The sequence below is a fragment of the Erpetoichthys calabaricus genome, chromosome 14 (genome assembly GCF_900747795.2).
Source record: "Erpetoichthys calabaricus chromosome 14, fErpCal1.3, whole genome shotgun sequence".
NCBI classification, from domain to species: Eukaryota; Metazoa; Chordata; class Cladistia; order Polypteriformes; family Polypteridae; genus Erpetoichthys; species Erpetoichthys calabaricus.
In genome coordinates this window covers 74,735,408-74,753,127 of record NC_041407.2, presented here as the reverse complement: position 1 = coordinate 74,753,127, position 17,720 = coordinate 74,735,408, and the positions used below count along the sequence as shown (strand labels likewise).

General features: G+C 39.9%; 1 protein-coding gene across 1 annotated transcript; it reads left to right on the top strand.

Annotated features, from left to right (window-relative positions):
• The first annotated feature begins 6,432 nt into the window (after positions 1-6,432).
• LOC114665271 (ficolin-2-like) lies at positions 6,433-16,216 on the top strand. Its single transcript, XM_028819738.2, has 8 exons — positions 6,433-6,589; positions 7,155-7,292; positions 8,029-8,109; positions 11,790-11,828; positions 12,255-12,382; positions 12,652-12,781; positions 15,279-15,413; positions 15,655-16,216. The coding sequence occupies exons 1-8, from the start codon at positions 6,505-6,507 to the stop codon at positions 15,894-15,896; spliced, it is 978 nt and encodes a 325-aa protein (XP_028675571.1). The 5' UTR covers positions 6,433-6,504; the 3' UTR covers positions 15,897-16,216.
• Positions 16,217-17,720: the final 1,504 nt, after the last annotated feature.

Here is a 17,720-nt window from a genome sequence, read left to right as displayed (position 1 = left end):
ATACTTATTTATGACAAATGTCACTGTGTTTTTTGTTCCAAGAGCCTCTGCAGTACTGTATGTAAATTCACATACTTATTACATACCTGTTTGTCTCATCACTCATACGCTGAAAGGCACTTTCTGGAAATTAAACAGCTACCCGTCTTTCTTTGTCGATTTCCAGATCTCTTGCATTCAAATCAAAGTTCGATGAACCAGTCTGATTCAGCGATAATACACGAAAAACAAAATAATAAATAAATAGTACTCACAGAGTGTTTACCGTTGTGCATTCACTTCGTTGTCTTGCCTGATGTTGATGCCATTCTACATGTTTGCTCTATGCTACTCACGCACATGCAAAAATCTGACATCAGATCAATGAGTCTAACAGTCCTCCTAGCAAAGAAGGTCTACCTATAATGTAATAGTGAGTTTTTTCGACGTTCACAGCTGATTATCACCATCTACTCCTCTTCCCTCAAACCCTGCTGTCGACAGCTGCCCTAAAAGAGTTAACAGACATAGATCTACCTTTAAGAAAACACTCAAACCATTTCAATGCACGGCCTTGAATGCCAACTTCACACTCAAGCCGTTTTAACAGAACGCCATCGTCCACCATGTCAAATGCTGTACTAAGATCCAACAGAACTAAAAATGCATAAGAACCCGAGTCCAAGGTTAATAGAATATTTTTTGTCGCATTTAATAAAGCAGATTCTGCACTATGAACACTATGAAATGCCATGAAACTAGCATTAATAACAAGTATGGTGTTTGCATCAATTGTTTCACAAAATAAATGAAAAATGGCCATGTTTACATTTTCCTGGTTCAGACAAAAAACTATTTGACATTTCAAAAATAGGCAGTTTCTGAAAATAACAATCACATATAACTTGAACATGTCCAGTACATTCAGAAATTATTTAGACCCCTTCACGTTCATCACATTTTGCAAAGTTTTAGACATTTTTGCAAATATATTAAAAATGAAAACTGAAAAACTGAATTTCTAAGATCCTGTTTTCATTTTGTGATACTGAGTGTTGCTTGAAGAGGGAAAAAAATAATTTAAATAATTTTAGCGGAAGGTTGCAGCATAGCAAATTCTGAAAAAAGTGAAGGGGTCTGAATACTTTCTGAATGCACTATATGGTATATGAAGATCCCTTCATGAGTAACAAGCAGTACAGACAATGGGTTAACCTCTTTACAAAATGTAGCTTGAAGGAAATACATCTCCTGTGTGCAGCAAAAAGATTAATATATAAAATAAAATAAAAAAAAATAAAATAAAATGAAACTGATCAGAGATTACTGATATATGAAAATCAAAGATTTTAACAGTGCACTATGTATTTTTTTTGTTTATTCATGTCCAAAACAGAGTTTAACTGTAAGGGATCTTCAAACATAGAATAACAGCAAAAATGCATCAATCGGGATGGAGATTGGATAGAAAAGCAAAGCTGGGTTTGACTGACAGGAAGTCATTTCCTATTAATTAAGTGAAATGTAGTAACATCAAGGGCGGCACGGTGGCGCAGTGGGTAGCGCTGCTGCCTCGCAGTTGGGAGACCTGGGTTCGCTTCCCGGGTCCTCCCTGCGTGGAGTTTGCATGTTCTCCCCGTGTCTGCATGTCCAAAGACATGCAGGTTAGGTGGATTGGCAATTCTAAATTGGCCTGTGGGTGTGTTTGTGTGTTTCCTGCAGTGGGTTGGCACCCTGCCCAGGATTGTTTCCTTGCCTTGTGCCCTGGGATTGGCTCCAGCAGACCCCCGTGACCCTGTGTTTGGATTCAGCAGGTTGGACAATGGATGGATGGATAGTAACATCAATTTGCTCATTATGTTTGGCATACATAAACATAAACAGCTTGAGCATGGGAAAGGTGCTATATAAATAAAATGTACTATTAGCATTTATTATTAAATAGTGGAAAAGAAAAAACATACAGCCAGCTGTTTTTTTGACATTCAGAATTCTGGTGTGGTCACACAGACCTGTGAAAGAGTTTTTGTGTGTGTGTATGTCAGTGTGAGTGAGTGAATGAGTGAGTGAGTGAGTGAGTGAGTGAGTGAGTGAGTGAGTGAGTGAGTGAGTGAGTGAGTGAATGGGAGAGGGAGAGAGACGATCACGTGACTAAAGAGCAGCAGTGCCATTAATCTCAGGGAGAATCCTGGCTTGGATCAGTTCACAGAGTTGGGCTGGTGAGCGCAGATGATGTTACTTTTGACCACAATTGAGTGACGTAAGTTGGTAGCATGAATGAGCAGGCATGAAACACAGCAGAAAAAATATCATTAGAGCCACTTGGAAGAAGGTGTTGAAGATCACAGCAGTGGCAGCACCATTAGAGGGTGGTCAGGGGAGGAGATGGCCTTCAGTAAATGTCATGTGAGGGGGAGGAACACCACATTTCACAGTCAATCAAAAATATTTTCATACAGTGTGGCAGGCGGCTGGCGTCCATGCTCAGCCGGGACGCCCCTGCACACTATATTCAGGGGGAGCAGCCGTGGACAGTGCAATACCTCCCCCTGGACGCTAGATGGCCGCCCCCCAGAGGTTGAACCGGTGCCTCGGTTTCCCACAGGGCTCCCTGGGAATTGGAGTTGGGTGCAGCCCCTGGAGCACTCCTGGGTGAACTATAAAAGGAGCCAGCGACCACCACTCAGCAGCCAGAGTCGGGTGGAGGAGGACAAGGTTGCTTGGGAAGAGTTGTGGTGCCAAAGAAGAGAAAGTGCGGTGGATTAGTGGTGTGCCTTATTTGGGACAGTGTTGTGTCTGTGGGTATGAGGAAGGAATAGCCCACAGACGAAGAAAATAAAAAGTATTTCTTTTATTTTACACGTGCCTCCCGTGTCCAATCTGTGTCAGGTCAGGCGCTATATAGCGTCTTCTTACAACAGTAACAAGAACACTATTAAAATTATTATCAGATACTGAACATATACTGAACGTACTAAGTTCACAGTCAGTTCACGTGATTACTTGGGAGGCGTGATGACGCGACACGCAATTCCGTCTCCTACGGCCATCTTGCTGCCTTCCATTACAGTATATGGACAAAAAAGAGGTTCCAGTTATGACCATTACGCGTATAATTTCGAAATGAAACCTGCCTAACTTTTGTAAGTAAGCTGTAAGGAATGAGCCTGCCAAATTTCAGCCTTCTACCTACACGGGAAGTTGGAGAATTAGTGATGAGTGAGTGAGTGAGTGAGTGAGTGAGTGAGTGAGTGAGTGAGTGAGTGAGTGAGTCAGTCAGTCAGTCAGTCAGTCAGTCACGATTCCCACGTAGTTGGCTGCCTGCCTATATAAGGCTGTCCGTCGCTCCGGTCTCTTCATTCCTTTCCTTGCTTCGCCACTGTATTCATGTCTCCCTGCTGATAACTGCAGCCTTTTTATTTAATCCACGGCTTCTCTGCTGTTTTATTGTTTGTTTATTACGATTATAGTTTGTGGCACGTGGCTGGGGGTGGTACCCAGCCGGGACGCCCAGAAGGACAGGAGGAGGGCTCATGCCTCCTCCGGACAGCCAGGGAGCGTCCTCATGCCTGGAGGACTTGGGACCTCAGCACTTCCGCCACACTAGGAAGTGCTGGGGGGAAGAAGGAAAAAGAGACACCCGGAGTGCTTCCGGAAAGACAGCCGGCACTTCCGCCACACAGGGGCGTGTCAAAGGAAGATTGCTGGGAACCACCTGGAGCACATCCGGGTGACTATAAATGGGGCCGCCTCCCTCCCATCAATGAGCTGGAGTCGGGAGCAGGAGCAGGACGAAGCTCCTGGAGAGAGAGTAGAGGTGGCCCAGGGACAAGGCGAGAGAAGGCCCAGGAGAAGGGAGACTGGGGCTAAAGCACTGTGAGTTGTGCAGGACTGTGATTATACTTGTGTTGTGTGGACGACAAATAAAAGGTGTTTTGCATAAAGATGCAGTGTCGGTCTGATGGTGTCCGGGCAAGTCTCACAGTTATTGTGTAGGTATTTTAGACTTAGTTTACATTGTTCAGGTACCCATTTCCTTTATCGTTCCAACTGTACCCCCATTAACATGTCTATCGAGGTGATCACCATCGATCAAAGAACTGTCACTTACCAAGTGGTTTCCATGCCCGGAGATGGCGACTGCCTTTTCCATTCTCTGTATTACACATTGCATGGCCATATCAGGCTCACTCTTGATATCTGGAGGAACATTGTGTCTTGTGACAGGTTCAAGGTGTGGACTAATGACGGTACAAGACATAATTATACTACACAGGAGCACTATAAGAGTGAAATGCTTAAGCCCTTCACCATGTGAGTTGATGGCTGCCGCTGAATTGTTCGGTTGTCGCTTTCAAGTGTACTGAAATGGCCAAATATTTTACACCTTTGGACAACTGCCAATGCCTCTTAAACATCTTAGATTCACAGGTGATGATTTGAGTAGTGGACACTTTGATGTTTATGAATGTTTAAACTCTCAAAAGCTGGATGTGAAGTTATCGATGAAACCCATTTCAATTCAAACGCCTCCAATTTCCAGTAAGGCTCTGCTTCGCAATGACAATTAATAAGTCTTAGGGACAGACCCTACAAAAGGTTGGCATTGATTTGAGGTAAGATTGCTTTTCACATGGCCAACTATACGTTGCATGCTCAAGAGTAAGCTCAGCGCACAGCTTGGTCATATTACAACCGGAAGGCCGAACTGACAACGTGGTATACAAAGAGATCCTTAATAAATAATTATTGCTATATTTTCCCTCAGTTTAAAAAGGTTTACTTTTCTTCTTAATAAAAATTTTAAAGCAATACTTCGCCGCTGCGAAGCGCGGGTATTTTGCTAGTTAAAAATAAATAAATGTAAATAGAATGATAAAATAGTAACATTATAAAAACAGAACTCTTGCATGTAAATTGTGTATGTACCAATACATACATAACTTATATGTATAAATAAAATAACAAAATAGAACCACTCTGCATTCATCCATCCATTATCCAACCCGCTATATCCGAACTACAGGGATCTGCTGGAGCCAATCCCAGCCAAAACAGGGCACAAGGCAGGAAACAAACCCCAGGGAGGGCGCCAGCCCACCGCAGCACACACACACCAAGCACAATTTAGGTTCGCCAATGCACCTAACCTGCATGTCTTTGGACTGTGGGAGGAAACCTGTGCAGACATGGGGAGAACATGCAAACTCCATGCAGGGAGGACCCAGGAAGTGAACCCAGGTCTCCTAACTGCAAGGTAGCAGCGCTACCCACTGCGCCATTGTGCCACCCCTACCACTCTGCATGCAAATAACTTATTTAACTGATAAATAAGTTAAATAAACCTTATATAGAAAACCTTAAATAGAATAAGGAAGTACAATAAATAAATAACATTAGAAACACGTCACTGATAAATTGAAGGACTTAACATTACAAAAGTCTTGTAAAATCAGAAATGCCTTGACTTTCTTGCAGCAAAATCACTTATAATATCTTCATATGATATATCTGTAGTGGCCATAGTGTTCTTGCTGAAATGTGCCAATGCTCCTGCCTCCAAGACCTTCTCTCCTCAGGTGTACTCTCCCACTTTAGTACCTCCAGACCCAAGGAACAAGCTAAGCAGCAGCAATGACAGGAGGAAATTGTCAGAACTGCACCTGGGTTGGCATTCACTCACTGTGTTGTGCCGCACTTGAAGAGGAAGAGGAGAGGACTGGGACTGTATCTGTCTGGAAGGCTGCATGTCACATGGGAAGACCAGGGGGTGGGTCCTGACTCCTGGTCCTGGCAGTGGCTAACTGTAGGAGGTGAAGTGGCTCTGCTTCACTGTTACATGGATGGCATACAAGTAGTAAGGAGGCTGCATGATGCACGAGATGCCTGGCATGCTCCTTGCACTAGTGTATGCAGACTGTGCTGTGCATAGTGCAGACAGTTCAGGCGCTGCTACGTCGCAAAACATAAACATTTCTTTGTTTACTGATCTGGTCCGGACAATGTTTTTCTAAACAAAATAAAGATAGGAATCTCAGAAATGTGCCTTGACCACTACAGTGCGACCTAGGCCCTTGTCCAGACAGCCTATGCCCAGAAATAGCCCTAAGTATAAGCACTCTTTAAGATATACTACAACTCAGTACTTGTAACATTCTGTTTTCCTGCTGAAATAGTGAAATATCACAGACTTTAGAACATAAAACGTTTCCTGAAAAATGTTTAAAAGTTTTCTGCTCTTAAAAGGTTTGCTGTGTTCCTATCTCCTTGACACATAAATGCAAAGCCTATGCTCTTGGGACTCATTTTTGGGAAAACACAGATAAGCTGTCATGAAGATGATGAATTGTTTGTGATGAGAAACATTACAATAAACAAGGCATAGGACTGAAAATGTTTTTAATGTAGAAAAGGCAATTCCCCATCTTCTCCTCCTCCTTCTCCTCCTTCTCCTCCTCCTCCTCCTCCTAGCTGGTGGCATCGCTCAGAAGATCTATGCTTTGAGATTATATTGTCATTTCAGTCATGCAGCTTCTAGTGGTCAAGACGACACTGGTCATTATTCTACTTTTTCCTGCTGTACTGGGTGAAAGTGGCACCAGTTGTCCAGGTGAGTATAAGAAGTGCTGTTTTCAAAGACGTTTTGCATGAAAGATAAAATGTTAGGATATAATGAATATTTTAAATAACAATAAAACATAGACTATGTGTCTTGTTGCTCATTCTTGTGCTTTGTCATATTTTGAACAAACATAAAAGCAGAGTCACATTCACAGTGACGCATGTGTGCTGAGTCTGGACTAACAGCTCGGTTGCAAAAGTACAGCGAGAACTTTTGTAACTGTTTGGACTATTTAAGCTATTATTTTTTTAACTTATTTAACTTTTTCATTCAAATGTGTTACAACAGGGCAAGTTTTTCTAGCACCTTAAAATACAGGTATGTGTGAAGTGTTAAGGTAGTAATAGTAGCAGTACTATTAGTATTATCATGTGTACTGGGGACAATAGAATTCTTACTTGTATATCTAACTAATGGTATGTGGAACAGTGACAAACAAGAATGTATGTTTAAATGTGTTGGAGAAAAGCCGTTTTAATGGTTAGCCTAAAAGACTTGAAAGCCACTCTGAACATACATCATGCATAAACTGTCTATTGAATCTTCTCCGCAGAGGTAAAAGTGCTCAACTTGGGCTCTGAAAAATTCACAGTCTTGCAGGGATGTCCTGGGTCTGCAGGCACACCTGGTACACCTGGACAAAATGGTTTTCCTGGAAGCAATGGACAAAATGGTGCTCCAGGGATTAAAGGTGAGCACTTGGCAATTTAAAATCAAACAAAGGGGGGCATGGAAACACCACAGTATTTAGGTTCATAGGATCAATGTTGTTACAGACTTGAGGGAAATTCTAATCAAAAAGCAACACATCAACACTCTCTGGTTCTATGGTCAGTGAATATTGCTGCCTTACCTGGAAACATCTGTCTTCTTTATATCGAAACTTCTGTCTCTATTGGTGCAGTGGTTATGGCTGCTATCTCACAGGTCCAGAACCCAGTAACTGTGTGGCATTTGCACATTCCCCTGTATCTGTGTTTATTTTTCTCCAGATAATCTCTTATCCAGAGTGATATATTAATTGGTGACCCTGAATTAGCCCTATATTTGAGAATGAGTGGGAGTGTGTGCATGAGTGTCCCCTGCAATGGCCAGGCAGCACATCCAGAGTTAGTTATTGCCTGACATCTGATGTTGCCAGGATAGGCTCCTGGCCCGTCAGCCCCGACTAAACAGATAATGTATACAGCAGTCACTATCATTAACACCTGTAATAAAGCACCATCATTTTACACGTATTCTTCAATGTGATTGTGTAGAAATTTACTTGCATTTGAGTGATCCTTGTAGAAATGTTGGGACCTCACTTTAAAATAACAAGAAACATATTGAGAACTGAGCTAATGTTGAAGTAAAGTAGAAATTGTTATGGTGGGCCTACTACTCACAGAATTGAATCTTAATGGTGGTCATTTTTGGTGGTACAGGGGAGAAAGGGGATCAAGGTACCTACGGCAAGATAGGTCCTCAAGGAGAGAAGGGAGACAAAGGAGACAAAGGAAGCCAAGGTAAAACGCAGCCTTCATTTCCGAAGGCAAATCATTTTATTTTAGTGCACTCAGCCCTGGATAGAAGGTAAGTAATTTCTTGAAAAAGGAAAATAAAGTTTTTTTGATAATTTTAATTTGATTTAGCCCAATCAATATTAAGCATTCATAAATGGTTTGCCTTTTGAAGTGGAGTAATTGTTCCAAGTACATCACCAAAGTAGCTGTGCTCCACAAGCTGAGCAGTTTGTTTAAAAATGGTCTGAACAGGGCTAAAACTCAAATATTCAGATTAAAGAAAAGGGGGAGATAAAAATAAACACAAGTATCCATTTCACAAGCTCTTTAAGGGGTGTTTTGCAGAGGATGTGTTGTTTAGAGAAGAGTGTTTGTAGTAATTTCAACAATTGTGTTTTTGCAATCTAAGATATAGTAGAATGTACAAAATAAACACTTAAAAACCTTTTTCTAAGGAGTATATGTCACCACTTGCAATGTACCTATAGTGACCTTTGACTGGTTTACAGATTATTATGATATGTTCAACAATTTAGCAAAATGCATTAATCTTTGGTTAATTTCAGCATCATGGTGCTTATGATAAGTTTCAGGGCTCTATGGTACTTTCTTGAGTGTTATCTGCTATCTAAATTCACTTTACCATAATTCATGAAAATGTGTTTTCTAGCATATTATCTAGTCAGGCTTGTTGAATGATAGAGCAAAAACACTTTATTTATTTATTTTGAATGAGTGAAGTTATGTTTTGGATGCTCAGTGGTCTGTGATGCTCAGATGGCATTGCACTCTTAATATTAAGAGTGTGGGTTCAAAGTTCACTATTAAGTCAATCACTAAATGTGATGTGTGATAAAAAAATTAAAAACAAAAAAAAAAGGACTGGGTATGTCTATAACTTCAGTTTTCTTCAATCATTTATCTACATTCTCAAATGTTAATGGTTTAAAATTTCTTTTGGTCATGAATAATCACAATGTTGTAGGTCTGCAAATGTAGTCTGAATGAGTTGTTCCGGTGTCAGAAATCACTTGATATGACAAAAGAGATAAATATGAAAGGCACTGTATACAAGTAAGCATGAAAGGTATGATATAATACATAGATAAATGTAAATACATTTGAAATGCGCTATATAATACTGTAAATCAGTGGTTCCCAAACTTGGTCCTGGGGACCCACGGTGGCTTCAGGTTTTTGTTCCAACCAGATTCACAATCAGTGATAATAATCGATAACAACTGAGCTCATTTAATTATCTGGTATTTTTTAATCTTCTCTTATTTTGCATTCAGAAAAACATAACAGTATGGTTTTTACGTTTATAAGACCTTTATAAATATTTCTATTTTTTTCTAAAGTAATAACTGTTTCTCTCTTTTGTTGATTTCTTATTACTTTCCCCTTTTCCTGTGTAGTTTGCTCCCTTCGTTATACACTAATAGTGACAATTAGCAACCAGCATAGCAGACACCCGGGATGATAAAAGCAGCAATGACTTCAGTGTCAGACTTTCTAATTAGTAAATAATTAATTAAATAACCAGAAAATCTGGAAAAGCAGAATACTGAAAGTACTGTTAACGACTTAAAAAAAACCTACATATTCCCCATATAACTGCTCATTACATTTTAATATAAATCTAGCAAACTTAGTCTGTAATTTCTACATTGACTCGAAAACACAGAAAGTGGGAAATAATGACTCACTTAATTAGGCTAAGACTCCAATGAAAAATGGAAGTCGGTTGGAACAAAAATCTGCAGCCACAGTGTGTCCCCAGGATCGAGTTTGGTATCCACTGCTATAGATAGATATAAAGAACATTATTATACATATAAATGTGAAAGGCATGTTATAATAAATACATGATTTATTGCTCCCAATTATGATTTCTTACACATATAAAAAGCAGTCAGATATTCACAAAAAAAGAGAATCTACTGGACTAAAATCTATGATTATGGCTACAGAAATCATCAACCAATTCAGTGTAGCTTGGAAGAACATTTCAGCAGCCCAGAAAGGCATTATCTAATCTAATAAATTTCAGGGGTGATAACACCATAGAAACACTGTCATAAAACCCTCACTCCTTAACTCTACTAGGCTCACTTAAAGCTGCTCACTTAAAGCTACCGTCTGCAATTTCTTTCTTTCTTCTTTCGGCTGCTCCCATTAGGAATCGAAAGAGTGGATCATCTTTTTTCAACATCTTCCTATCCTCTGCAACTTGTTCTGTTACAGCCATCACCTGCATGTCCTCTCTCACCACATCCATAAACCTTCGCTTAGGCCTTCATCTTTTTGTCTTGCCTGGCAGATCTATCCTTAGCATCCTTCTCTCAATATACCCAGCATCTCTCCTCTGCACATGTCCAAACCAGCGCAATCTCGCCTCTCTGACGTTGTCTCCCAACCATCCAACTTGATCTGACCCTCTAATGTCCTCATTTCTAATCCTGTCCATCCTTGTCACACCCAGTGCAAATCTTAGCATCTTTAACTCTGCTACCTCCAGCTCTGTCTCTTGCTTTCCGGTCAGTGCCACCGTCTCCAACCCATATAACATAGCTGGTCTCACTACCATCCTGTAGACCTTCCCTTTCACTCTTACTGATATTCGTCTGTCACAAATCACTCCTGACACTCTTCTCCACCCATTCCACCCTGCCTGCACTCTCTTTTTCACCTCTCTTCCACAATCCTCATTACTCTGTACCGTTGATCCCAAGTATTTAAACTCATCCACCTTCGCCAACTCTACTCCTTGCATCCTCACCATTCCTCTGACCTCCCTCTCATTTACACACATGTATTCTGTCTTGTTCCTACTGACCTTCATTCCTCTCCTCTCTAGAACATGTCTCCACCTCTCCTCAACCTGCTCCCTACTATCACTACAGATCACAATGTCATCAGCTAACATCATAGTCCACAGGGACTCCTGTCTAATCTCGTCTGTCAATCTGTCTATCACCATTGCAAATAAGAAAGGGCTCAGAGCCGATCCCTGATGCAATCCCACCTCCAACTTGAATGCATCTGTCACTCCTACCGCAGACCTCACCACTGTCACACTTCCCTCATACATATCCTGTACAACTCTTACGTACTTCTCTGCCACTGCATAAGCTCACTGCACCATTCTTGTAAAATTTTCACTTCTTAACATCTTTTGCACTGTATACACTGCATTTTAACTGACAAATATATGAATTGAAAGGTGAAAAAATTGTCTAGTTATGTTATTGCACCCTGGCTAATGGAAATGGCTTGACCTGATAGTTTAAAAAGTGTAGCAGCAGAAACAAATGAAAATTGTTTGTTAATGGATTAGAAAAAAAGTTTTTCAGTTTTCTTTTAGTTCTGTTGAGGCAAATATTGTAGTTTTAGCGCCATCTACTGTTCTTATTTTAACTAACATATTACAATATGTATTGAATGTTGAGATAAAAACGTCACAGGCTTGCTTGCACAAACTTTCTTATAAACACATACATACTTACATACACATACTCATACGTGCATATGTGAAAATGAAAGCTGAATTTATTTGCTGTTGCATTTATTCAATATTGTATCTCTAAATTCAGAGCTGTTACATTCTAAACTGTAATATGGCATCCTAAAAATAAATGCACCTTGTATTTCAAATCTTTCTTTTGTTTTTATGTGCACAGGAATCTGCGCAACCTTCAATGATTCTCTTTGTCAGATAGGTAAGACAGTTTTTACATTCAACATGCACCACGGGGTTTGAGAATGTCATCTTAGGGGATTTAAGGGTATGGCCATGTGGTGACTCTGAATGAGTTTGTATATATATTAGACATGTAGTATTTTATAAAGCTCTTTCCTGAATGTGGACCATCATTTTACTTCTATACTTCACATATTCTGTTTTTGCACTAAAGTTAATCAATAAATGCAATCTCAAAAACCCTCATAAAAGTCATTTTTCAATCAAGCAGAATTTCTTTAAAGTGCAAAAATCATGTTAATTTAATAATAATGGTAAACTCACTAACTTATGTGCTATGTAAACCTAAAAAAGAATTTCATTTTTTGTCTTTAAACATCAAACAAGTGGACGTGAGATCAGGCTACAGCCATCCTGTAGGAATCTTTTCTACTTCCCATTACAGGTGCCCGGAACTGCCTGCAGCATCTCGAGCAGGGACACACAATCAGTGGCTGGTACACAGTGTACTCCGACACCTGCAAAGCGGTGACAGTCTACTGTGACATGGACACCGAGGGTGGAGGCTGGACAGTAAGTATTCTCACACTAAAAATGCTAAAGGCTATATGACTTAATTCAGTTAGCAGAAAATTGGACGTATCAGTTTTCATCAAATGTGTTATGCTATTTAGGCTATTTATCCATTTTATTATATTAATACAAAAAATTCTGTAATTAAATAATTATGGTGAGTAAAAAAATGATTTATTTTCTAATGATGTTTAATTTCTTACTGTCATGAAGGAGGTAAACAAGTCTTTTTATTAAGTTTTTTGCTCTCCGTAATGTGATCATCACAGGTTTTTCAACGACGCATGGATGGCTCAGTGGATTTCTATCGAAAATGGAATCCATACAAATTTGGCTTTGGAAAACAGCAATCTGAGTTCTGGCTTGGAAATGAAAACATTCATATTCTGACTCGAAATGGTAATAATTTTGAAGTAGAGTTATGCAAACTGAATAGTTGGGTGGTGCAACTTTGGTCTTAGAGATAATGGTGATTGCAAAATTTCAGCTTAATATTGTCTTATGCAGAGTAAAGTTCTGTTGGAGTGACCATTGGGTTCTAGATCTCATCCCTGACCAAGGCCCATCTTTGCCAAGCTATTCAGTTTGGCTGGACATGTCTTTGTGGTTCTAAACTTCTTCCAATTCACAGTGTGAATTGTAGGGCCTTATACAGAGAGGTGTGTGTCTTTCTAAATGATGTCCAGTCAATTCTGTGAGCCACATGTGCACTCCAATCAAGTTCTAGACACATCTTAAGGATAATTAAAGCAAACAGGATTCACTTGACAGAACTTTGGAGAGCAAGAGCAAATATTTTGAATACTTATAGAAATGAGGGATTTCAGATTTTGATTTTTTTTTTAAATTATAAACTTTTTTAAACCCATACTTTCACTTTGTCACTAAGATTTATTGAGTGTACATTGATGGGAAGAAATGGCAAACTTATCCATTAAACTTCCATCTGTAACACAATAAAATGTGAAGAGAGGGAAGGGGTCTGGTCTGAATTCTTTCTGATCCACTATACCTCATTCTGTTTCAGAACAGACCATATATTCAGAGAATTGTCTTTTTTATATATAAAATATAAACATAACAATAATTATTCCTTACATTTATATAGCACTTTTCTCAGTACCCAAAGCGCTATCCACACCGGGAGGAACCAGGAAGCAAACCCACAATCTTCCACAGTCTCCTTACTGCAAAGCAGCAGCACTACCACTGCGCCACCTGTGAGGTTGTCACATACGGAATGTGACTGCTTTGCTGTGTGTTAAATCACACAAACGCATTTCCTAACTTCTGTGTGGCCTAGTGGCTAATAAGCTACATTTGTTTTCAGATCCCATCACTGTCTCCATGGGTACCCTAGGGTAGGTCACCTAACACAACCGTGTTCCCAATGTAGAAGAGCTGGTATGAAATATAGAGTTGGCTCATCCTTTTGGTTATTGGAATGGTGAGTTACAGCTGAACAGGACTGGTTACCGAATCAGGAGAGTCACCATAATGCCCAATTAGCTCCTGACGTGTGACAGGAAACCAAAGGATTGGCAAAAGTTTGGTCGCTTTGTCTCTCAATTTCCCTAACTGCCATTTTATCATCTTGATAAGACCATCTCTCTCTTGGCGGTCACATTCAGATGGGCAAGCTGCTTGGCCTAATGCAGACGATGTGCTAGCTAAGAAAAAAACTGAGTTTAACTAAAAGTTTATGTGATGCCTGAAATTATACATCTAGCACTATCAAGATGTAAGGTGTACAATGCAACATTCTGCTTTCTTTTTTTTATGGCACTAGTTATAAGATTTAATGTTTAATACATGAATAAATGTGTAACTGTTTCTCCTGCATGTTCTGGTACTCTGTCTTCCTACCTGAGGTCAAAAATATAAAAGGTAATGTAAAATATGAGGGATATAACAAGGATTTGGGGACATTTTGTTAAGGTCTACATAATAAAGAGTATAAAGGTGAGAAAAGGGTCATCCTATGATCCTAACACAACAAAATACTTATTCTGCTGGGAGGCCACTGTAATGGATGGACGGCAGGGTTGGATGGTCACCCTGACTTGGTTGGTGATCCCTTTCCTGGTCATGAAGCCAAAATAAAGGAAGGACAGTAGGAGACTGTCTACTGGGCCATTCTTTGGGTGACCACATCCCTCTGATCAAGCTTCCATTTGGGCACCCAATGGGTTGCATAGGAGTTATAGTCTCATGGGGGAGCCCTGTCTGAGTTCTTAGGTGCCACTGGAGGGAGACCCCTCTGTCTAATAGAGATTCTGCCTGACTTGGATGTGTTTTCTGGAGGCAAAATTGAATTACTCCAAAGCCTGGCTTAGAGTGAGCATAGGATAACAGCAAGCATTGGCAGTGATGTAACTACTGGTACTTTAGATAAATTCATAAAATGTGATTAGATTAATGCAAGTTTGCAAGTGACCAAAACATCCCTGACAACACTGAACTCAAGGCAATCACCAAACCTGAATAGGGAACCTGACATAGGGCATCCAATTTAGAGTCATTAATTAACTTAACGCATAGGCCTTTGGGAAACTGAACTTATACCTGAGTATTGGGAAAAAAACACACATAAACAAAGGTGGAGTGAAAATAAGTTGTGGGATTCAAACCTAGGATGCTGGATTTGCAAGTTAGCAACACTAAACAATCTGCAAAACTAACCGTTATTTCATACAGAGTGAGGTGGTAAAGCTTCTACTGCAATTAGGATTTAGTGAGTTCAGGAAATGGATAGATGGATAGAACTGAAAAAGGAAATTTGACAGGTGTACTCATAAGCTTTTGTTATACAGACATTACCAGTACAGTAGGTTCTTTTGTCCTTTCCACTTTTCTTAAACTGCCTTTTTTACCCCATTTTTGTATTTGTATTTAGGTAATTATGAACTCCGAGTGGATTTAGAAGACTTTGACAATAATAAAGTCTATGCAAACTATGCTTCTTTCAAATTGGAGGGTGAGACAGATCTATACAGACTTCGCCTGGGAAAATACACGGGAGGCTCTGTAGGTATGTCATTCAGTCTAAGGAATGTAGAGATGTCTGTGTTTAAAAAACAGAGACGCAAACCAAGCTTTTGTAATAAATCCCAAGTACAAAGTAACAAAGTAAAGCATTCATTTCTTTTTAGGTTATTTGTCAGGGCTAATTTATTTTGTGAGGTATTATAGAGCTGTGACAGCCTCATGCAGTGTGATGTTTTCAAAGATTAATATAGTAAATCATACTTATTTTTTTGTTCTGTTCAAAGGTGATTCTCTTACTCTTCATAACAACAAGCCATTCTCCACATATGACAATGATAACGATGAAGGCACTCAAAACTGTGCGGTCACTGTGAGCGGAGCATGGTGGTACACAAACTGCTATGCTTCCAATTTAAATGGGAAATATCTGAAGGGGCAAGGAGGGTCTTCAAGTTATGGCCTTGATTGGGCCTCAGGGAAAGGGATCGGCTACTCTTACAAGTACGCTGATATGAAGTTTCGCTGATTTTGTCACCTGCTGTTCTAACATCCAATATTTTTTTTTTGGAAACCACAAACAAATGCTAAAATGTAAAGCATTATAGGAGTACCAGCTTCTGAAGTGAATGCATTTCCTTGACAAATATGGCGAATTACGCTTCTGTGTTTTCTGTAGTTCAGATAACTATAAACTTTTTGAAACATTTCTATTATACTTCCATAACTGAAAAATTATATTTTTATTTAGCTTTCTTGAAATTATATTTGTATTGTTTATTTATATGCCTAAAATGTGTATAATTCTATTGTATATTACTAAAAATAAACATTTAACTAAAAATTTAATTTTCTGCAAACTGTACAATTTAAACATTTTCCTAACATACAGTAGGACAATGACAGTAGACTGAATTTTAATTAATTACTAGATTTTCAATTTATTTTCATTCATTAATTTCACTGATGGGCGGCAGTGAGTAGCGCTGCTGCCTCGCAGTTCGGAGACCTGGGTTCGCATCCTGGGTCCTCCCTGTGTGGAGTTTGCATGTTCTCCCCTTGTCCTCGTGGGTTTCCTCCGGGTACTCCGGTTTCCGCCCACAGTCCAAAGGCATGCAGGTTAGGTGCATTGGCGATTATAAATTGTCCGTAGTGTGTGCTTGGTGTATGTGTGTTTGTGTGTGTGCCCTGCGGTGGGCTGGTGCCCTGCCCGGGGTTTGTTTCATGCCTTGTGCCCTGTGTTACCTGGGATTGGATCCAGCAGACCCCCGTGACCCTGTAGTTAGGATATAGCGGGTTGGATAATGGATTGATGGAATTTCACTGATACAATCTTTAAATCAGGAGCTTATCTTAGACTCATCACTTGAACTAAACCTAGATGGAATGCCAGTCCTTGACAAGTATTTATACTCATATCCTTCTGAATTTTGTGAACTGCTTGGTAACTCAATAAAAAACAAATTGTAATAATTAAAATGAACATATAAAAGGGTTTTTTACAACTGTCTAACTTAAAGTTGCCATCCCAGTCCAGGCACTGCCAGTGTGAAATTTACATATTCTCCCCATGTTTGTTGGGGGCTCCTGCCACATCTTAAAGATGGGCATGTTACATTTAGGCAGGTGTGCCCTGTAATGGTCCGGTACCCCAACTAGGGTTGGGTCCTGTGTTGTATCCAAACCTGTCAGGACAGACTCAAGCTCCTCATTTCCCTGAACTGGATAAGTGAGTTACAAAATGTAGGAGAATAAAGTTTGACATTTTACACATGATTGTGACTTTCTTCCTTGTGCCTGGTGCTGTTGACAGAGAGTCTGGCTCTGCTTTCTCATGGCTCCAAAATGAGTAAAGCAGGTCTCGAAAATAAATGAATGAATGGCATACTGGACAGCACTTCTGTCTCACAGAGCCAGTATCCTGGGTTCAAATACCACACCAGCCAGTTTTTGTAGATTTCAAATGTTCTTTGCATCTGTATGGGTTTTCTTCGAACATTCAAAAAGAATTGTAGGTGTGACCACAAGGGGGCGCCAGAGAGACCAAACCTACAGACACAGTAATACAGCACAAACTCTATGAATAAAATAAAGGATTTTTATTCTACCAAAGCATGCTCCACAATCACCTCTCCAAACATAAGCCACAATAATACAATAAGGCACAATAAACCAACAATTCTTCCTCCTTCTCCACCTCTGCTGAGTTTTGCCCACTGCCTTCCAACTCTGACTCAACCATGTGTGTCAGCAGGCTTCCTTTTATGCTGGACCCAGGAATGCTTCCAGTGCCATTCTGTCTCCTCTAGGAAGCACTTCCATGCCATAGACAAAGTAGGGTGGTCCTCCCTCG